Raw genomic sequence first — 24,269 nt, forward strand, 5'->3', positions numbered from 1 at the left:
CCAAAGGGGAAGCGAACCATCCAGACTGTTATCAACGCAAAGTGTAAAAGGCAGCATGTGTGATGGTATGGGGGTGCATTAGTGCCCAAGACATGAGTAACTTACACACATTTGTGAAGGCACCATTAATGCTGAAAGGTACATACAGGTTTTGGAACAACATATGCTGCCATCTAAGCGCCGTCTGTTTCATGGACGCCCCTGCTTATTTCAGCAAGACAATGCCAAGCCACATGGCTTCGTTAAAAAAAGAGTGTGGGTACTTTCCTGGCTCGCCTGCAGTCCAGACCTGTCTCCCATCGAAAATGTCAAGACGTGGACTGTGGTGTGTTTGTTTTCCCGAGATGCAAGTAAAGCTGGACTGGTCATGGCGTGAAGGTAAATACATGTTTATTTATTTATAACACTCAAAGGAACAAAAAGCGCGCTCAAGGCAGAAGTACAAACTTGACTAACGAAACAAAAAGACTTGCACGTGGGCAAAAAAACTGTGAACAATTAAACAAAAACACTAACTGTGGCATTAATAGAAAAAACTTACTTGGACAAGGCATGAAGTGCGCTGAGTGTGACAGGGGTATGAATGCGGGATGTCACCAGAAAGACAAACTGAAAACAATGAACTTAAATACTACAGACATGATTAACGAAAACAGGTGCGTGACTCAAAACGTGAAACAGGTGCGTGACGTGACAGGTGAAAACTAATGGGTTGCTATGGTGACAAAACAAGAGTGCACAATGAGTCCAAACGTGAAACAGGTGAAAACTAATGGGTAATCATGGAAACAAGACAAGGGAGTGAAAAGACAGAAACTAAAGAGTCCAATAACTAAACAAAACATGACTAAAACAAAACATGATTACACAGACATGACAGAAAATGTGTGGCGCATTATGAAGCGTAAAATACGACAGCGGAGACCCCGGACTGTTGAACGACTGAAGCTCTACATAAAACAAGAATGGGAAAGAATTCCACTTTCAAAGCTTCAATAATTAGTTTCCTCAGTTCCCAATCGGTTATTGAGTGTTGTTAGAAGGAAAGGCCATGTAACACAGTGGTGAACATGCCCTTTCCCAACTACTTTGGCACGTGTTGCAGCCATGAAATTCTAAGTTAATTAGGGCCCACATGGCCCATTGTATAAGGACTCCCAAAGGGAGTCCTTATACAATGGGACATAAGGACCTATTGAATTTGTAAGGTTTTATTATTCTTTATTCTTTATTCTTCCGCCGCCATATTAAACTGTAATTTGACCCACTTAACATGCTTCAAAACTCACCATATTTGACCCACACATCAGGACCTGCGAAAATTGCCTTTAAAAAAAAAAAAAGAACCACAAAACTCAAAATTTCCCCCTAGGAAAAAAAGAAAACTAGACTGCCTGTAACTCCCACTAGGAATGTCGGAGAGACATGAAACAAAAACCTCTATATAGGTCTGACTCAGACCTAGATTTTATAATCGTACATTCTCGGGCTAAAATCAACAGGAAGTTGGCAATTCCCCCTTCAAGACAAAAAAGTACTCAAAACAGTCACTTTTGCCTCTTTGAGCTGTAATTTGACCCCCTTTAACATGCTTCAAAACTCACCAAACTGAACGCACACATCAGGACTGGCAAAAATTGCCATCTAATAAAAAAACCTAACCCCAAATCTCAAAATTGCGCTCTACCGCAATTTTTGAATAAAACGCAGAAAAAACTGCTCCTCGGAAGAAAAAAATGACAAAACTGCCTGTAACTCCCACTGGGAAGGTCGGAGAGACATGGAACAAAAACCTATATGTAAGTCTCACTTAGAACTGCATTTCATAAATTGACAACCCCCAGCAAAAATCAACAAGAAGTTTGCTATTCCCCCTTCAAAACAAAATTTTTGTAAAAACCGGTCACCTTTCTTCAAACATTATCTCCTCTGAGCGCGTTTGTTGTTTCAGCTTCAAACTAACACAGGAGAGAGATTGAACCCTTCTAATTAAAAGTTGGCGAAAGAGTTTTGATACCTGCTCTGGTTTTGATTTTATGACCCTTCAAAGAACCGCTGCGCTGATGCTGCTGTTTTTTTAAGATGGCTGCTTAAAAGCAGGATGCACCAGCGTGCCTACACAATGCACACAAGGTAGGTACACTAGACAAAAGTATTGGGACACTTATGACTATCACTGGACAAATGTATTGGGACACTTAAGCTGAAAACTGGACAAATGTATTGGGACACTTGGGACTACAACTTGACAAAAGTATTGGGACACTTACGACTAAAAGTAGACAACAGTATTGGGAAACTTAGGACTACCACTGGACAAAAGTATTGGGACACTTACACTGGACAAAAGTATTGGGACACTTAGGACTAGCACCTGCCAAATACGCGGGCCCGACCAATGCTGCTTGCAGCTTTAATTATTATTTGAGTTTGAACATCAAATATGTTGTCTTTGTAGTGCATTCAATTGAATTTGGGTTGAAAAGGATTTGAAAATCATTGTATTCCGTTTATATTTACATCTAACACAATTTCCCAACTCATATGGAAACGGGGTTTGTATATTGTAAAACGTACAAACGTTGCTTGGAGTGATGAATGAAGAATCCATACGAAGAGAAACGTTATGGATGAATAAAAGACGGGCCGGCACTTGTACTTCCAGTTTAAAGCTCTAAACAGAAGGACATACTATAGCAGGGGTGGGCAAACTTTTTGGCTCAGGGGCTTTTGAAATTTGACTAGACGGGCCGGGCGAGCATATGATGCATTTCAAAGCATCTCACATCTGGGCTATTTTAATCATAATACATTTAAAGGGACCAAGGGGCCGGAGGTGGCCTGCGGGCCGTAGTTTGCCCACCCTTGTACTATAGATATTCGCCCCACAACACCTGCAGTGAGCAAACTCGTCCAAAAGACGGCGCCATACCACAAGAAGTAACACTCCATTTCGGTGTTTTTGCATGTGTTTTATAAAAAAAACTATTTGCATTATGACCATCATAAATGACTCGCTCCAAAGCGTAGGGAAAAAAAGTTGCGGCTTATAGTCTGGAATTGATGCTAAGTGTGACATAACGGGACAAAAAGATAGACACATAGGTGTAATAGTAGGGACAATAAGATAGACACATAGGTGCAATAGTAGGGACAATAAGATAGACACATAGGTGCAATAGTAGGGACAATAAGATAGACACATAGGTGCAATAGTAGGGACAATAAGATAGACACATAGGTGCAATAGTAGAGACAATAAGATAGACACATAGGTGCAATAGTAGAGACAATAAGATAGACACATAGGTGCAATAGTAGAGACAATAAGATAGACACATAGGTGCAATAGTAGAGACAATAAGATAGACACATAGGTGCAATAGTAGGCGTAATAACCGTGAACAGGTGGGCTCGTACGTGAGCGAGTCGGCGCTTGTCCTTTTTTTTTTTTCATTCCCTTTCATATTTTTATTCTTTACAATATTAAAATACACACACAATGGCAGCAAGCTGTCAACCAGAGTCAGCAACAATTCAAATGCAAAAAAAAAAACAATGTAATGCTCTGCTGAATAAATAAGGAAGATGATAAGGAGGGTTATACAGAAGCAGTGAATGGTAAATAAATAAAAAGAGAATACAACAAATCCTTTTCAACTTATATTCAATTGAATAGACTGCAAAGACAAGATATTTCATGTTCACACTGACAAACTAAATAATCATCAACTTAGAATTGAATGGCAGCAACACATTGCAAAAAAGGCTTTTTTTTTACCAGTGTGTTACATGGCCTTTCCTTTTAACAACACTCAGTAAAGGTTTGGGAACTGAGGAGACACATTTTTGAAGTGGAATTATTTCCCATTCTTGCTTGATATACAGCTTAAGTTGTTCAACAGTCTCCCTTCTCATATTTTAGCCTTCACACATTTTCAATGTCTGGACTACAGGCAGGCCAATCTAGTACAACCTGGCTTGGCATTGTCCTGCTCAAATAAGCAGGGGCGTCCATGATAACATTGCTTGGATGGCAACATATGTTGCTCCAAAAGCTGTATGTACCTTTCAGCATTAATGGCGCCTTCACAGATGTGTAAGTTACCCATGCATTGGCCACTAATACACCCCCATACCATCACACATGCTGCCTTTTACACTTTCACCCTAGAACAGTCCGGATGGTTCTTTACCTTGACGTCCACAGATTCCAAAAACAATTTGAAAATGTGAACTCGTCAGACCACAGAACACTTTTCCACTTTGCATCAGTCCATCTTAGATGAGCTCGGACCCAGCAAAGCCGGCGGCATTTCTGGGTGTTGTTGATAAATGGCTTTGGCTTTGCATAGTAGAGTTTTAACTTGCACTTACAGATGTAGCGGCCAACTGTAGTTACTGACAGTGGTTTTCTGAAGTGTTCCTGAGCCCGTGTGGTGATATCCTTTACACACTGATGTGACTTTTTGATGCAGTACCGCCTGAGGGATCCAAGGTGCGTAATATCATGGCTTACGTGCAGTGATTTCTCCGGATTCTCCGAACCTTTTGATGATATTACGGAGCGTAGATGGTGAAATCCCTAAATTCCTTGAGAAATGTTGTTCTTAAACAATTTGCTCAGGCATTTGTTGACAAAGTGGTGACCCTCGCCCCGTCCTTGTTTGTGAATGACTGTGCATTTCATGGAAGCTGCTTTTATACCCAATCATGGCACCCACCTGTTCCCAATTAGACCGTTCACCTGTGGGATGTTCCAAATAAGTCTTTGATGAGCATTCCTCAACTTTCTCACTCTTTTTTGCCACTTGTGCCAGCTTTTTTGAAACGTGTTGCCGGCATCAAATTCCAAATGAGCTAATATTTGCAAAAAATAAGAAAGTTTCTCAGTGTGAACATGAAATATCTTGTCTTTGCAGTCTATTCAATTGAATATAAGTTGAAAATGATTTGTTGTATTCTCTTTTTATTTACCATTTACACAACCTGACAACTTCACTGCTCAAAAACATATCCAAACTGGACTTTCAGACAAAATAAAGGGGGATTATACTTTTGCAATAAAGCATCAAGAAGAACAAGACCTAAGAAGCCACTTTGTTATACATTTTTTCAATGATTTTTCTGGATATTGCCTCACCTGCCGTAAACCTGAGCGCACGTCACTAGTGTGTGTGTGACTCTCACCCAGACGTGTGCAGGATTAGATGCCTCATCCTCGTTGCCACTTCCACGCCGGCCTGACCAGGGCTGTTGCATTTGATTCATTTGCCCTGTATTAAAATGGACAATTAAAAAAACTCACCTGCCTGGACTTTAATGACAGTACTTGTGTTGTTGGGTGTGCACCTGCACCATCTCAATGCTGCTTTACTAACATTCTCTTCATCTAAGAGTAGTCATTTGACACTGTTTATCATTGTTGTTGTAGATTTTTTATTATTATTTTATTACTTTAAAGTAGCGAAATATTCCCTCCAAAAGGATGTAGGGTTGTACAGTATGGATGGATCATATTCGGTACTATACCGCCTCTATAAAAAGTACCGGTCCACCACCCCCATGTCGTGACATTGCTGGTTTTACGAGCAGAGCAGCATGTTTGGCAGCGCACACACACAGAGTACTTACAAGCAGACACAGTGTGTTGACAGAAAAGGGAGAACGGACGCATTTTGGTGTAAAAAGTGAAGATAAATGTGTGAAGTTATAACACTGAAACACCCTCAGGAAGAGATGCTTTATGACATGGCTAACATCCATCCACAGTGTTTTAGCTACTTCTAAATCACTAATCCTGGTCTCCATGGCGACAAATAAAGTAAGTTTCTTCCAAGTATCACTATCACTGGAGGACGAGGAATAGCTAAACATGCTTCACTACACACCGTAGGAGGATACAATAGCTCACCGCCGTCACAATGTAAACAAATGCCATGGGTGGATCTACACCTGACATCCACTGTAATGATACCAAGTACAAGAGTGTATCTAGTCGATACTACTATGATTACAACGATATTTTTTAGCAACACAAAATCTTATTTAGTTTAAAAAAAAAATCATATTATAAGTAATCATTAAGTACCACCATAATGAGATTAAATACAGTAGTGTAGTAGACCTAAGTATTCATTAAGTACCACCATAATGACAGCATTAAATACAGTAGTGTAGTAGACCTAAGTATTCATTAAGTACCACCATAATGACAACATTAAATACAGTAGTGTAGTAGACCTAAGTATTCATTAAGTACCACCATAATGACAACATTAAAACCAGTAGTGTAGTAGACCTAAGTATTCATTAAGTGCCACCATAATGACAACATTAAATACAGTAGTGTAGTAGTACTAAGTATTCATTAAGTACCACCTTAATGACAACATTAAATACAGTAGTGTAGTAGACCTAAGTATTCATTAAGTACCACCATAATGACAACATTAAATACAGTAGTATACTAGACCTAAGTATTCATTAAATACCACCATAATGACAACATTAAATACAGTAGTGTAGTAGACCTAAGTATTCATTAAGTACCACCATAATGACAACATTAAATACAGTAGTGTAGTAGACCTAAGTACTCATTAAGTACCACCATAATGACAACATTAAATACAGTAGTGTAGTAGACATAAGTATTCATTAAGTACCACCATAATGACAACATTAAATACAGTAGTGTAGTAGACCTAAGTATTCATTAATTACCACCATAATGACAACATTAAATACAGTAGTGTAGTAGCCCTAAGTATTCATTAAATACCACCATAATGACAACATTAAATACAGTAGTGTAGTAGACCTAAGTATTCATTAAGTACCACCATAATGACAACATTAAATACAGTAGTGTAGTAGACCTAAGTATTCATTAAATACCACCTTAATGACAACATTAAATACAGTAGTGTAGTAGACATAATATTCATTAAATACCACCATAATGACAACATTAAATACAGTAGTGTAGTAGACCTAAGTATTCATTAAGTATCACCATAATGACAACATTAAATACAGTAGTGTAGTAGACCTAAGTACTCATTAAGTACCAGCATAATGACAACATTAAAATACAGTAGTGTAGTACACCTAAGTATTCATTAAGTACCACCATAATGACAACATTAAATACAGTAGTGTAGTAGACCTAAGTATTCATTAAGTACCACCATAATGACAACATTAAATACAGTAGTGTAGTAGACCTAAGTATTCATTAAATACCACCATAATGACAACATTAAATACAGTAGTGTAGTAGACCTAAATATTCATTAAGTACCACCATAATGACAACATTAAATACGGTAGTGTAGTAGACCTAAGTATTCATTAAGTACCACCTTAATGACAACATTAATTACAGTAGTGTAGTACACCTAAGTATTCATTAAGTACCACCATAATGACATTAAATACAGTAGTGTAGTAGACCTAAGTATTCATTAAGTACCACCATAATGACAACATTAAATACAGTAGTGTAGTAGACCTAAGTATTCATTAAGTACCACCATAATGACAACATTAAATACAGTAGTGTAGTAGACCTAAGTATTCATTAAGTACCACCATACTGACAACATTAAATACAGTAGTGTAGTAGACCTAAGTATTCATTAAGTACCACCATAATGACAACATTAAATACAGTAGTGTAGTAGACCTAAGTATTCATTAAGTACCAGCATAATGACAACATTAAATACAGTAGTGTAGTAGACCTAAGTATTCATTAAGTACCACCATAATGACAACATTAAATACAGTAGTGTAGTAGACCTAAGTATTCATTAAGTACCAGCATAATGACAACATTAAATACAGTAGTGTAGTAGACCTAAGTATTCATTAAGTACCACCATAATGACAACATTAAATACAGTAGTGTAGTAGACCTAAGTATTCATTAAGTACCAGCATAATGACAACATTAAATACAGTAGTGTAGTAGACCTAAGTATTCATTAAGTACCACCATAATGACAACATTAAATACAGTAGTGTAGTAGACCTAAGTATTCATTAAATACCACCATAATGACAACATTAAATACAGTAGTGTAGTAGACCTAAGTATTCATTAAGTATCACCATAATGACAACATTAAATACAGTAGTGTAGTAGACCTAAGTATTCATTAAATACCACCATAATGACAACATTAAATACAGTAGTGTAGTAGACCTAAGTATTCATTAAGTACCACCATAATGACAACATTAAACACAGTATTGTAGTAGACCTAAGTATTCATTAAGTACCACCATAATGACAACATAAATACAGTAGTGTAGTAGACCTAAGTACTCATTAAGTACCAGCATAATGACAACATTAAAATACAGTAGTGTAGTACACCTAAGTATTCATTAAGTACAACCATAATGACCAACATTAAATACAGTAGTGTAGTAGACCTAAGTATTCATTAAGTACAACCATAATGACCAACATTAAAATATGGTAGTGTAGTAGACCTAAGAGGTTTTATTTAACAAGTATGTTTAATATGTTTGGCCAATGTAACATTACACACAGTTTGAACAGTAACACTGTAATTGCACATAGGAAAAGTGAGTCTTTGGTCTACGACTAGATGGAGGCCACGTACCACAGTTTAAGAATCACTGCAATAGAGCATCTTGCAGACAGACTCAAAAAACTGGCTTTAAAACCTAAAATTGACACCAAAAGCATATCCAGTACATATTACGTATCTGGACAACAAAAAAAAACGGTTTTAAATGTAGATTAAATTCATCATGGGCCCCCTAATCCTTTCAAAATAAAATGAATAATCTTCTCAAATACCGAGTTGTAGTCCAGTACAAGGACTTTTGACCTTCGTTTCAGATTGCATTGGATTGGATTTTAACTTTGTATATAGTAGCCCACAAGGTGTTGTCAGCTGTCATGTAAACAAACAACTAAAACCTTGCTCCTTTTCTTCGGTTTCAACTAAAGAAGCATGGCCACGTGCCAACTCCTGACTAGGCTGTTTCACAACTGACACATATAGAATGCCACAGCTCAATTTTGAAAAAACTATAACAAAACAACAAGTGAAAGTGTCCAGACGGTCAAGTCCAAATCATGACTTGTTCACCACAACCTCTCCAAGACGTGCTGTTTATGCAGTTTGTCCTGTCCTCGCTCTCTCTATATCCTGAAAGTGGTGTGCAAACAGACGCATCCGGGTTGTGAAGGATTTGATAGATGTCACCTTCCCTCCAACCCCGCCCTTTATTTAAACCCTACTGCTGAAACTGTGCTGGGCGAGCCTGTAAAAAAAACTTTATAGGCTTACACTGCAAGTGAAAAGTTGATAGAGACTCAAGTTCTTGGTGAACGACAACCAAATATTGATCTTTGGTGAGTGTGTGCTTGTTGAATCAGCATCTGACTGGCCTCAGGTGTTGCATGACAGAAGCCCCGCCTTCAAAGAGATGCAAATACACCTCCACAGGTTTCATTTTACACCCGAGGGCAAAGAACAGCAGTCATCGGATGACGGGAGCTCTTGTGCAATGAAAACCAGCCGACATGCAGTCGTCAGCTGAGAGGCCCTGACAAAAGGATCAGTCAGCCGGTCACAAGTGCCATCCCCGCCGCAGTTATGGCCATTGCAGATCTTTTGGGAGTCCAATTCGACATGCAGCTGCTACTCAAGATGAGTGTTTCTGTAGCGACAGTGCTTCTGGTGTCGTTGGCCTACAGGTTCTACAGCTCCAGATACACCAAAGAAAGCCCTTTGCAGGATAGCAAAGCACCACCGGCGTGCCAGAGGTGCAAGAAGACCCTGCAGGGCACTGACACTGATGACAAACAACTCAGACCTTTGCTCGCCGAGGATCCATTACCTGACCCTACTAAAAAAACACAGGCAGAAGCTAAAGACCATTGTGACGTGGCACACTGTGCTCAACATATCGGCAAAGAAACAGAGATATCTTCATGTCAGAAGCCAGCATCGGTTTCCTCCAGGGACAATTCAACTGGATCTTCTCTGGACCTTCAAAACCAGAAAAAGAACGAGGTAGCCAGTGCAAAAGGCAGACGGTCCCCTTGCTTTTTGAAAAAGTTGGAGGGCTGTACGGGTGTGGGGAGGGAGCTGAGACAGGACTTGGAGCGACACGGGATCTACTCGACCTTCCTCTCCAAGGCGGAGATCAGTGTGGAAGACGCCAAGCTGGTAGTGGACGGTTCAGAAGAACAGATTGTGCGTGGGAAGATATATGAATACTACGTGGAGACTTCTCACTTTTCCACAGATCAGAACACCCAGTTGGGTAAGGACGGGAAGAAAATCGAGTTCCAAGAGTGTGAAAGAAATCACAGTATGACGGATTCTCTTTCCTCTGTAGACCCTGACACCACTGATGAAGCCTGCTATCTTGAGAACCAAAAGCGAAGGTCCTCTACAGGGTCTGTACCCTTACGGAAGCAAAGCTATTTGGCTGCTGCGGAGCAGTCAGAACTGCCAAGTTCACTTTCTCCCTCAGGGGGCTCAACCAGCACCAGCCCCCTCGAGGTCAGCCCTTTCACAAACAATACATGCCTCAATGTGAGTAACGTGTCTCATATAGAAGCTGGACCAGGGAGTCCTTTGTCATACCTTTCAGCTAAAACTCCAGATTTTGAAACCCTAAGAAATCAACTGAATTTGGGAAACTGTTTAGAGGCACTTTTCCTTGCCAAGAGACATGGGCAGAGCTCTGTGGAGCAAGCAGCCCTCACCGTCATGTCCGATAACTACCTCCAGGTCCTCCAAGATGCCGACCTTTATGGGCGGCTCACCAATGCTGAGCGGGAACAAATCCGGAGGCAGCGAGCAAGAGGGAGAAGATTCATTATGGTGGCAGATGTGGACCCTCAAGACTGGTCAAAGAACACCGCAGGGATGAGAAGAAGGTTGAGCGCTGTGCACTATTACAACGACGGTGTCAACGCCTGGCACACCCTTTGCCCTATCCCACAGGAAGTCATCAGCAAAGCCTGCGCCATGTGTACGATGGATAATTACTTATTTGTCGCAGTGGGATGCCAAGCCACAGACAGTGAAATTAGTCCCTCCAAACGAGTGTTTTGCTACAATCCTTTGACAGATATTTGGAAGGAGATCAGTCCCATGAATGAAGCCAGGCCTCGCTGTAAACTGGCAGCACTGGATGGCTACATCTATGCCATCGGGGGAGAGTGCCTTTCCTCAGTGGAGCGCTACGACCCGCGTTTGGACAGATGGACTTTTGTGGCCCCTTTGCCTAACGATACATTCGCGGTGGCCCATCATGTGACGGTGTGCAACGGAGAGCTGTTTGTTTCCGGAGGGAGTCTCCGTTACATGCTGATACGCTACAGCCCCAAAATGGACACGTGGAGGGGGAGTCTGCTGGCAAGCAACAAAGACAGGACCGTGGACATGGTGGCTGTGGGATCTTTTCTGTATCGTTTTGAAGTCAACTCCGTGCTGGGAGTCAGCGTGTACCGCTACCACACAGTGGCTCGACTGTGGTACGAGTGCGACACCAAACGGCTGCCACGATGCCCTGCCTTCCAGTGTGTGGCGATGGGCGACACGGTCTACTGTGTCAGTCGGCACTTTACCCTGACATTTGAGGCCGATGAGATCTCCCCTGCTTTCACAGAGGACACTTTGACCGTCCCCCCTGCAGGCACGGGCCGACTTGTCCCCTTTGTCTTGTCACTCCCGGATAGGAAGCCTCTCCAGACCAGTGTGTAGCGCAGATTCAGTTTTGCAGGGATGATACATCAAGTTGCTTTTTGACCGTGACTGTTGCTAGCTACGAGGTCCTAGAGGTGCAGAGTCAGACCTAACATATGCACGCTTAGTCTTGAGTGTCGGGTGGATAGATTGTGTTAACATTGTACATGCTCAACTCTACATCATTGATGTTTAATCCTCAAAAGTCTTACATTATTTATTAAAAGGGTCATACCGTGCATTTCTTTTTTTCAACATTTAAACATTTCTTGTTGTAATGGTGGTTCTTGGGTGAAAGATTTGCCTAGATTTAGTTTAACGGACCTACTTTCAAGCCATGTTTTTCCTTTCTTTTGAAACCGATTGTTTTGAAAGACGGAGTTGCTAGATGCAAATGAACCTGTCCTTACCACGGCTAATAACGGTGAGTGTGCATTCGCCCCCGCCAGGCAGAAAGGGTTTGAAGTTTTTAGCTATGGACATAGATGACCGCCACCAGCCATCAGTTTTAAGTGACTTTCACCACAACACAACATCCCAGATGATATAGCGAGACTACCGGCTTACCGTGGTTGGTTTTCGGCACCAAGGAAGGAAGCGGAGAAAGGGAGGACGACAGAGGAGGAAAGCCCAGCTGACGTACAGGTCTGGAACTATACATGCTGGCTAAGGTGCAATTTCTATGGAGTCTAACGTTCTTATGCTACATCCTGGACCTGTACATGTGTATATCGACAATAAAAGGCTTTTCTATTCTACATCCTGAAATAACTCCATTGCTCGGCTGCTTTGAGTTATAAATAAATAGAAGCTCAAGGCTACAAGGTACGTCAGGGGCGACAACACGAACGTAGTAACAGATTATATAACGTACTGGTCCTTTGCTAAACACAGTAGGCACAAGGGTTGTAGGATATACCGGTACTGATGAAGTACGGCAGTACTCATGAATTAAAAATGGTACTAAAGTGTTACTGAAAAATATTGGTCGTCAAGTCATGGCAAAGCATACGCACGGTGCACTTACAAGCAGACAAACCGTGGAGACATAAGAGAGAGAATGGATGCATTTTGGTTAAAAAACAAAGATACAGGTGAAGCTCTGTGATTGCAGTAAGGAACATGTTTAATACGTCATAAAAATGTTAAAGTTCAAATAAACCCGATAATGACATTTTGTTTGTGGTCGCCTTTATTTTGAAAAGTATCTAAATAAACAAAATATTGGTATTGGGACAACACCAGTAGGCACTGATCTGATTACAAGTAGTTTTTAGGAAAATCCATCCATCCATCCATCCATCCATCTTCTTCCGCTTATCCGAGGTCGGGTCGCGGGGGCAGCAGCTTAAGCAGGGAAGCCCAGACTTCCCTCTCCCCAGTCACTTCGTCCAGCTCCTCCCGGGGGATCCCGAGGCGTTCCCAGGCCAGCCGGGAGACATAGTCTTCCCAACGTGTCCTGGGTCTTCCCCGTGGCCTCCTACCAGTCGGACGTGCCCGGAACACCTCCCGAGGGAGGCGTTTGGGTGGCATCCTGACCAGATGCCCGAACCACCTCATCTGGCTCCTCTCGATGTGGAGGAGCAGCGGCTTTACTTTGAGCTCCCCCCGAATGACAGAGCTTCTCACCCTATCTCTAAGGGAGAGCCCCGCCACCCGGCGGAGTAAACTCATTTCGGCCGCTTGTACCCGTGATCTTGTCCTTTCGGTCATGACCCAAAGCTCATGACCATAGGTGAGGATGGGAACGTAGATCGACCGGTAAATCGAGTGCTTTGCCTTCCGGCTCAGCTCCTTCTTCACCACAACGGATCGATACAGTGTCCGCATTACTGAAGACGCCGCACCGATCCGCCTGTCGATCTCACGATCCACTCTTCCCTCACTCGTGAACAAGACTCCGAGGTACTTGAACTCCTCCACTTGGGGCAAGTTCTCCTCCCCAACCCGGAGATGGCACTCCACCCTTTTCCGGGCGAGAACCATGGACTCAGATTTGGAGGTGCTGATTCTCATCCCAGTCGCTTCACACTCGGCTGCGAACCGATCCAGTGAGAGCTGAAGATCTTGTCCAGATGAAGCCATCAGGACCACATCATCTGCAAAAAGCAGAGACCTAATCCTGCAGCCACCAAACCAGATACCCTCAACGCCTTGACTGCGCCTAGAAATTCTGTCCATAAAGGTTATGAACAGAATCGGTGACAAAGGGCAGCCTTGGCGGAGTCCAACCCTCACTGGAAACGGGTCCGACTTACTGCCGGCAATACGGACCAAGCTCTGACACTGATTATACAGGGAGCGAACCGCCACAATAAGACAGTCCGTTACCCCATACTCTCTGAGCACTCCCCACAGGACTTCCCGGGGTACACGGTCGAATGCCTTCTCCAAGTCCACAAAGCACATGTAGACTGGTTGAGCAAACTCCCATGCACCCTCAAGGACCCTGCCGAGAGTATAGAGCTGGTCCACAGTTCCACGACCAGGACGAAAACCACACTGTTCCTCCTGAATCCGAGGTTCGACTATCCGGCGTAGCTTCCTCTCCAGTACACCTGAATAGACCTTACTGGGAAGGAAAATCATTATTTATTTTGCCGTCGGACGGTGATGCTATTGTCTTGCAGTAGAAGGCTAATCTAGCTACACAACAAATCGAGCTAACATTACGTTCACTCATTTCCAACCCACTGTTCTTACTTACTGTTTCATTGTCGCCTCCATTGCCATAAATAATCAGCCCAGAGCCTGCCATTAGAAGTAGTATCATCCATCTTTTTGTGAAGGTCTGTGGTTGAAGCAGGGCTAATCTTTTCACACACTCAAAGAAGGTTCTTCACGAATGAGGGCACATTAGCACAAATCATCAAAGTAAGGTTGAAGGTTTGCGTAGTGACTAGTGCTGGTTGAAGCAAACTAACAACGGAGCATTCTTCTTTATCAGGTTTTATCGTCGACAGGATGTTATAGCACAGCCGGTTTTACATGCATTTCAATTGGCTGACCAATGGAAGGATGTTTGGGTAAATGTTTACCATATATGGATAATCCACTGAAAAGGAGCAAATTCCGAACGGACCGTTTGGAAGAAAGTCACAATTGTTTTATAAATATCTCTGCAATGTCTCCACGGTTCGATTTCACATTTTCAGGATTTATGCAGATCCCAAATACCATCGGGTCAAAAAAAAAAAAAAGTTAGTTTTGCACAATAGTGTAAGAATAAAGGAAATCCTGAAAACAATTCCCCGGCTTTGCGTGGCTGTTTGCTTTGGCAGGCTTTCCTCGCCCAAATACAATTTGTTTTATTGCAATTACTCTTCTTCCCAACTTTATTGGCCGCCCCTGCTCATCTTAGATGAATACTGCATGTGCTGCCATGCAAACACAAACTGTTGGCTTGCTTAGATTTGCTGCCCCTTTCTGCCATTAAGGGACTTTTACATCATTTCAACTTCTAGCTCGGAGTCTTATTCAGGATTTGGGCAACGGAGCCAAAATCTATCACTGAGTTCCGGTTGTTTAGGGTTGTCCCGATACCAATATTTTGGTACCGGTACCAATAGTTTTGGGTATTTTTAATCAATAAATCCATCAAAGTTTATATATATATATATATATATATATATATATATATATATATATATATATATATATATATATATATATATATAGCCCTTAATCACAAGTGTCTCAAAGGGCTGCACAAGCCACAACAATTTGACTATGAATCCAATACCAAGTAGTTACAGGATCATACATTGGTCATATTCAAAGTTCTCATGTGTCCTGGGACGTATTTCCTGACTTTATCAACAATAATGTAGACAAAAGATTTTGAGAAGCTAAAAAATATCAAATAATCATTGTAGTATTGACTATGTACGGCTCTTGTACTTGGTATCATTACAGTCCATGCCTGTGTAGATCCACCCATGGCATTTGTTTACATTCAGGAGCGGTAGCTTGCTGTTAGCGGTTAGCTATTGTATCCTCCTAGTGAAGTAGTTTAGCTATTCCTCGTCCTGCAGTGATAATGGTACTTGTAAGAAACGTACTTTATTTGTCGCCATGGCGGCGAGGATTAGGGATTTAGAAGTAGCTACAACACTGCAGACTGCGGATGGACGTTAGCTATTTATTGACTAACAAGAACAAGAGCTAAGCACCTCGGTGTTTATGGCTTCCAGTCTCTCATTTCTCTTCCGCACCCTGTTTCTGCTTGTAAGTGCTCCGTGTGTTGCCTTAACATGCTCGTTTTACAAGAAATGTCACGACGTGTCATGGAAGAAAAAAAAAGTACCGGTGTTTTTCAGAAGTAGTATACTATGTTTACTATGAAGCCACGTTGTTGTAACACCTAGCTTGGCATTGTCTTGCTCTGAAATAAGCAGGGGCGTCCATGATAACGTTGTTTGGATGTTGCTCCAAAAGCTGTATGTACCTTTCAGCATTAATGGCGCCTTCACAGATGTGTAAGTTACTCATACCTTGGGCACTAATACACTCCCATACCATCACACATGCTGGCTTTTACACTTTCACCCTAGAACAGTCCGGATGATTCTTTTCCTCTTTGGTCCGGAGGACACGACATCCACAGTTTCCAAAAACAATTAGAAATGTGGACTCGTCAGACCACAGAACACTTTTCCACTTTGTATCAGTCCATCTTAGATGAGCTCGGGCCCAGGGAAGCCGGCGGCGTTTCTGGGTGTTGTTGATAAATGGCGTTCGCTTTGCATAGTAGAGTTTTAACTTGCACTTACAGATGTAGCGACCAACTGTAGTTACTGACAGTGGTTTTCTGAAGTGTTCCTGAGCCCATGTGGTGATATCCTTTACACACTGATGTGGCTTTTTGATGCAGTACCGCCTGAGGGATCCAAGATGCGTAATATCACGGCTTTTGGCAGTGATTTCTCCAGATTCTCTGAACCTTTTGATGATATTACGGAGTGTAGATGGTGAAATCCCTAAATTCCTTGCAATAGCTGCTTGAGAAATGTTGTTCTTCAACAATTAGCTCATGCATTTGTTGACAAAGTGAGGACCCTCGCCCCGTCCTTGTTTGTGAATGACTGAGCATTTCATGGAAGCTGCTTTTATACTGTCGGAGGCAGGTATTTACATATATCCGAATTTAAGTGTTACTTCTTTTATTTCATAGTCATATTTGAAAACAGCTCGTGTTTTTCCATTTGTTCTCTTTTTGTTTGTCTGCAAGTAAACTGTGTGTGTTAACCTTGAAGCTTTGGAATGTAAGAAAGAGAGATAATGTGCACGTGTTTGGACTAGAGACATTTAAGAGGGGAGAGGGTTTTGGTCGGGAGGACAGACCATCTTGGCGGCGCGATAGAATGTTCTATACTGGACTGGTCTAAATGTATATATATATATATATGCAAAGCTTTGCAAATATATTACAAAATACCTATTCTGTCTCTGGTGGTTTTTCAACTCAGCTTTAAGTGTCGTAAAGAGCTTGGGAGCGACTTGTGACTTGAATTCCCTGGGAGGAACAACTGGTCCAAAACGCAACAATACCCAATCATGGCACCCGGGGCGGTATAGCTCGGTTGGTAGAGCGGCCGTGCCAGCAACTTGAGGGTTGCAGGTTCGATCCCCGCTTCCGCCATCCTAGTCACTGCTGTTGTGTCCTTGGGCAAGACACTTTACCCACCTGCTCCCAGTGCCACCCACACTGCTTTAAATGTAACTTAGATATTGGGTTTCACTATGTAAAGCGCTTTGAGAAAAAGCGCTATATAAATGTAATTGACTTCACTTCACTTCACCCACCTGTTCCCAATTAGCCCGTTCACCTGTGGGATGTTCCACATAAGTCTTTTATGAGCATTCCTCAACTTTCTCACTCTTTTTTGCCACTTGTGCCAGCTTTTTTTAAACATGTTGCAGGGATCAAATTCCAAATGAGCTAATATTTGCAAAAAAATAACAAAACGTTAAGTATCTTGTCTTTGCAGTCTATTCAATTGAATATAAGTTGAAAATGATTTGTTGTATTCTCTTTTTATTTACATTTACACAACGTGACAACCTCACTGATTTTGGGGTTTGTACTACAGAACTCTGGCACAAAAATAACTGGAACAGTGACTCGGTTAGGACACAATTATCCACAGCCGCTGTGTAAATATGACAGAATGTGGATGTGCAATATACAGTAGATAAGTGAACATCTGTTCTATGGTGGCCAGAAAGTGAATATGTGTTGTTTTATTCCAGAAAAATCCTAGCCACATACACACTTGTCGTTCATGAGCACTTGGTGAAAAAGTGAAGAACTAGCATGTAAATAGTCATGTGTGCTGGCTGGTGGAGCATCATGTGACGATGCTGCAGCACCATCAGGTGGCAAAGTAAGCCTGCATCATGTGTGGGGGAGCAGCACAGCTGAGCAACTGGTGAACAAAAGGCGTTGGGACGCAGATGGTTGAAAACACGAGCTTCTTTGATTCCCTCTAATGAAACACTTTGATTCCATGCAATGAAAGTCCTAATGGGACGGGAGTGCAGCATCCCTGCACACACGCCACACAACACACGACGAGTTTTGGGCCTCCACACGTCTTTCATTTCGGGGTTTTAGATTGAATATGTCTCTCCCCACACAGATGATCTGGAAGTCAGGATGACAGAGTGAATTAAAACTATGAATGAACACATGTGGAGTTATGTACTCAACAACAAAAAAGGTGAAATAAGTGAAAACACGTTTTATATTCTAGTTTCTTCAAAATAGCCACCCTCTGTTCTGATTACTTTTTTTGCACACTTTTGGCATTCTCTCCATGAGCTTCAAGAGGAAATGCTTTTCACTTCACAGGTGTGCTTGAAGCTCATGGAGAGAATGCCAAGAGTGTGCGAAGTAGTAATCAAAGCAAAGAGTGCCTATTTTGGAGAAACAAGAATGTAAAACATGTTTTCAGATATTTCACCTTTTTTTGTTAAGTACATAACTCCACATGTGTTCATTCATAGTTTTGATGTGACAATCTATAATGTAAATAGTCATGAAAATAAAGAAAACGCATTGAATGAGAAGGTGTGTCCAAACGTTTGGCCTGCACTGTACATACTTATGTATATATATATATATATATATATATATATATATATATATATATATATATATATATACAGTATATATATATATATATGCATATACTGTATATATATATACAGTATATATATATATATATGTATATATATATATATATATATATATATATATACTGTGTATATATATATATATATACTGTATATATATATATACAGTATATGCATATATATATATATATATATATATACTGTATATATATATATATATATGTATATATACGTATATATATATATATATATATATATATATATATATATATACAGTATATATATATATATATATATATATATATATATATATATATATATATATATATATATATATATATATATATATATATATATATATGTTGGGAAGACTATGTCTCCCGGCTGGCCTGGGAACGCCTCGGGGTCCCACAGGAAGAGCTGGACGAAGTGGCTGGGGAGAGGGAAGTCTGGGCTTCCCTGCTTAGGCTGCTGCCCCCGCGACCCGACCTCGGATAAGCGGAAGAAGATGGATGGATGGATATATATACATATATATATATATATATATATATATATATATGTATATATATATATATATATATATATATATATATATATATATATATATATATATATATCCATCCATCCATCCATCCATTTTCTACATCTCAGCTACAATCGGGCGGAAGGCAGGGTACACCCTGGACAAGTCGCCACCTCATCACAGGGTCAACACAGATAGACAGACAACATTCACACACGAGGGACCATTTGGTGTTGCCAATCAACCTACAATCTTTGAACTCACCGCAGTTTGTTTACATGTACAACTTTCTTCGACGCTGCCACAGAAAGACGTGTTTATGCCACTCCTTCTTTGTCTCATTTTGTCCACCAAACCTTTTTATACTGTGTGTGAATACACAAAGGTGAGCGTTGTTGATGTTATTGACTTGTTGGAGTGCTAATCGGGCATATTTGGTCAGTGCATGACTGCAAGTTAATCCATTCTAACATGCTATTTAGGCTAGCTGTATGTACATATTGCATCATTATGCCTCATTATAACACTTATATAAGACTTGTAAAGTCATTTTGATAGTAGGCTAATATAACTAATATAGATACTTACATCATGTGTTGCCGTCATTATAACACGTATATAAGACTTTTAAACTCATTTTGATAGTAGGCTAATATAGACACTTACATCATGTGTTGTCTTCATTATAACACTTATATAAGACTTTTAAAGTCATTTTGATGGTAGGCTAATATAGCTAATATAGACACTTACATCATGTGTTGCCTTCATTATAACACTTATATAAGACTTTTTAGAGTAATTTTGATAGTAGGCTAATATAGCTAATATAGACACTTACATCATGTGTCGTCTTCATTATAACACTTATATAAGACTTTTAAAGTCATTTTGATAGTAGGCTAATATAGACACTTACATCATGTGTTGTCTTCATTATAACACTTATATAAGACTTTTTAAAGTCATTTTGATAGTAGGCTATATAGACACTTACACCATGTGTTGTCTTCATTATAATATTTATATAAGACTTTTAAAGTCATTTTGATAGTAGGCTAATATAGACACTTACATCATGTGTTGTCTTCATTATAACACTTATATGAGGATTAAATGTTGTGGCTGTATCAACCCCCACACTTTACATCTGCACTAACAATATCTTGCTCTACTAAAACATTCAGTACTTTGTAGGGAAGAAGTCAAAGTCCCAAGTGGCAGCCAGTCAGTGGGTGTTGTGCCTCCAGAGTCAACCAGTCAGTGGGTGTTGTGCCTCCAGAGTCACCCAGTCAGTGGGTGTTGTGCCTCCAGAGTCAACCAGTCAGTGTGTGTTGTGCCTCCAGAGTCAACCAGTCAGTGGGTGTTGTGCCTCCAGAGTCAACCAGTCAGTGTGTGTTGTGCCTCCAGAGTCAACCAGTCAGTGGGTGTTGTGCCTCCAGAGTCAACCAGTCAGTGGGTGTTGTGCCTCCAGAGTCAACCAGTCAGTGGGTGTTGTGCCTCCAGAGTCAACCAGCACACATTGTCGCTCCTCACCTGCGCTCGTGTTTACTTAAATTAGGCCGGCTTCAAACCGCCGCCTTCAGCAAACGCTGGGCGGCGTCAGGCAACAACAAGACGAGACGCCCGCCTGAAGTCCACTCGCAGGTGTTTGCTCCACTGGCTTCTATTTGCTCAGCACTCGGCTGTGCTCCTACCTGCCAGACCAGCACTTAGGGCTACCTGCTACCTGCCAGACCAGCACCCAGGGCTACCTGCTACCTGCCAGACCAGCACCCAGGGCCCGCGCCGGAGAAGAGAAGGGTGGCGTTTCCATGGATACGACAAACACGGAAAAGGAAAGCGAGCAGAATGTTTACACGCCAGGTGCGCCGTATAAATGATCTCCATAAAACTCTGGACTTGTGAAACCAAATACTGTAGGATCAGATTGTGTCCCTGGGCCACCTGTTCCTCAGGTGTATTGATCAGCCATGTATGAAGAAAAGCAACATGTTTATTGACCAACAACACCCATTGATGTGTGTAGATTGTAAAAATGACATCATTCAGCGTTCATCCATCACGTTTCTGCCTCCCATCATGCCTCAGGACACTTATTAGTTGGTCCATGGCATCAACGATCTGGATATTAGGACCTGTTCTGGTCAGGCACTTAGGATCACGACATTCCCTCAAATGTCTCCTTCTGACTGATGCATTCAATGTTCCTACTGTCATGTCTGTGTGATCATGTTTTTGTTTTAGTCATGTTCGGTTTTGTTTTTGGACTTTTTGTGCACTTTTGTTTTGTCACCATAGCAACCATTAGTTTTCACCTGTCACGTCACGCACCTGTTTCACGTTTTGAGTCACGCGCCTGTTTTCGTTAATCATGTCTGTAGTATTTAAGTTCATTGTTTTCAGTTTGTCTTTCTTGTGACATCCCGCATTCATACCCCTGTCACACTCTGTCTACCTCAGCGCACTTCATGCCTTGTCCAAGTAAGTTTTTTCTATTAATGCCACAGTTAGTGTTTTTGTTTAATTGTTCACAGATTTTTGCCCACGTGCAAGTCTTTTTGTTTCGTTAGTCAAGTTTGTACTTCTGCCTTGAGCGCGCTTTTTGTTCCTTTGAGTGTTATAAATAAATATGTATTTACCTTCACGCCATGACCAGTCCAGCTTTACTTGCATCTCAGGAAAACAAACACACCATAGTCCACGTCTTGACATTTTCGATCGGAGACAGGTCTGGACTGCAGGCGAGCCAGGAAAGTACCCGCACTCTTTTTTTAACGAAGCCATGTGGCTTGGCATTGTCTTGCTGAAATAAGCAGGGGCGTCCATGAAACAGACGGCGCTTAGATGGCAGCATATGTTGTTCCAAAACCTGTATGTACCTTTCAGCATTAATGGCGCCTTCACAGATGTGTAAGTTACCCATGTCTTGGGCACTAATGCACCCCCATACCATCACACATGCTGGCTTTTCAACTTTGCGTCGATAACAGTCTGGATGGTTCGCTTCCCCTTTGGTCCGGATGACACGATGTCGAATATTTCCATGTCTGTAGTATTTAAGTTCATTGTTTTCAGTTTGTCGTGCTGACGACATACTGTCATGACTTGGTCCCGGGTGTTTGCTTTTCCGGGATGCAACGGAAAGTTGGCTCGGGCGAGACGGGAATGTAAGTACATTTTTATTTAAACACTATAACTACAAAAAAAAGGACGTAAACAAAAGGCGCGCACAATGGTGGAGAACAAACTATGAAACCAAAAAGACTATAAACATGGAACAAAAACTTACTTTGGCATGGGACATGAAGCAGGATCTAAGAGGATGAAGAGTGTGTAGAGCATAACTGTTGGATGTCGTCAGAACGACAAACTGAAAACAATGAACTTAAATACTATAGACATGATTAACGAAAACAGGTGCGTGACTCAAAACGTGAAACAGGTGCGTGACGTGACAGGTGAAAACTAATGGTTGCTATGGTGACAAAACAAAAGTGCACAAAAAGTCCAAAAACAAAACCGAACATGACTACAACAAAAACATGATCACACAGACATGACACCTACGTTTTGCTGTTTCCTGCTGCACTGTGTTGTCCGTACACGATCACATTACAAACTTCTTCTCTGCGCCCATCTTGTCATTTGTTTATTTTTCCTTTTGTACGTTGTTTGGTTACATTTTGCAATGCCAAGTTGGGATAGCCACAATGGTCAACTTTTACAACTGTGCCATCAGCAGTGTCCTCACTTACGGGATTTTTAGTGTGGTTCACTAGCTGCACTGAAGCCAACCAACAGGCCCTCCAGCGAGTGGTTAAAGCGGCGATACTCCCGGAGATGAGTGCCATGTACACAACTCGCTGCCTAAAGCGAGTACACATCATCCTGAAGGACAGATACCACCCAGCACATGGCCTCTTCAACCTGCTTCCCTCTGGAAGGACGTATAGATGGATTGGCGCCAGGACCACCAGAATGTCTCACAGTCTGTATCCCCAGGCTGTGACACTGCTAAATGAACAACTTATTACCTCACTCTTCACCACCTCAATAATTGTGCTCTGCACATAGCATTGCTGCAACATCAACGTAACACCCATCAGACATCTGACTGTTCCCACCCCCACGACCCTCACAAACTATTATGTTAGATCCACTATGGACTGGACTCTCACTATTATGTTAGATCCACTATGGACTGGACTCTCACAATATTATGTCAGACCCACTATGGACTGGACTCTCTTACTATTATGTTAGATCCACTATGGACTGGACTCTCTTACTATTATGTCAGATCCACTATGGACTGGACTCTCACTATTATGTTAGATCCACTATGGACTGGACTCACAAACTATTATGTTAGATCCACTATGGACTGGACTCTCACTATTATGTTAGATCCACTATGGACTGGACTCTCACAATATTATGTCAGACCCACTATGGACTGGACTCTCTTACTATTATGTTAGATCCACTATGGACTGGACTCTCACTATTATGTTAGATCCACTATGGACTGGACTCTCACAATATTATGTCAGACCCACTATGGACTGGACTCTCTTACTATTATGTTAGATCCACTATGGACTGGACTCTCTTACTATTATGTCAGATCCACTATGGACTGGACTCACACACTATTATGTTAGATCCACTATGGACTAGACTCTCACAATATTATGTTAGATCCACTATGGACTAGACTCTCACACTATTATGTTAGATCCACTATGGACTGGACTCTCACTATTATGTTAGATCCACTATGGACTAGACTCTCACAATATTATGTTAGATCCACTATGGACTGGACTCTCACAATATTATGTCAGACCCAC

The 24,269-nt window shown here is 41.3% G+C and overlaps 1 protein-coding gene across 1 annotated transcript; it reads left to right on the top strand.

Annotated features, from left to right (window-relative positions):
• The first annotated feature begins 9,520 nt into the window (after positions 1-9,520).
• Positions 9,521-11,991, top strand: klhdc7a (kelch domain containing 7A). Its single transcript, XM_061978547.1, has 2 exons — positions 9,521-10,317; positions 10,393-11,991. Exons 1-2 carry the CDS (start codon positions 9,645-9,647, stop codon positions 11,766-11,768), a joined length of 2,049 nt encoding a protein of 682 aa, XP_061834531.1. The 5' UTR covers positions 9,521-9,644; the 3' UTR covers positions 11,769-11,991.
• Positions 11,992-24,269: the final 12,278 nt, after the last annotated feature.

This window comes from Nerophis lumbriciformis, linkage group LG18, assembly GCF_033978685.3.
Source record: "Nerophis lumbriciformis linkage group LG18, RoL_Nlum_v2.1, whole genome shotgun sequence".
NCBI classification, from domain to species: Eukaryota; Metazoa; Chordata; class Actinopteri; order Syngnathiformes; family Syngnathidae; genus Nerophis; species Nerophis lumbriciformis.

Coding starts and splice junctions, on each gene's coding strand:
- klhdc7a (XM_061978547.1), top strand. CDS start 9,645: ATGGCCATTGCAGATCTTTTGGGAGTCCAATTCGACATGCAGCTGCTA. Junction 10,318..10,392: donor AGATCAGAACACCCAGTTGG/GTAAGGACGGGA, acceptor TTTCCTCTGTAG/ACCCTGACACCACTGATGAA.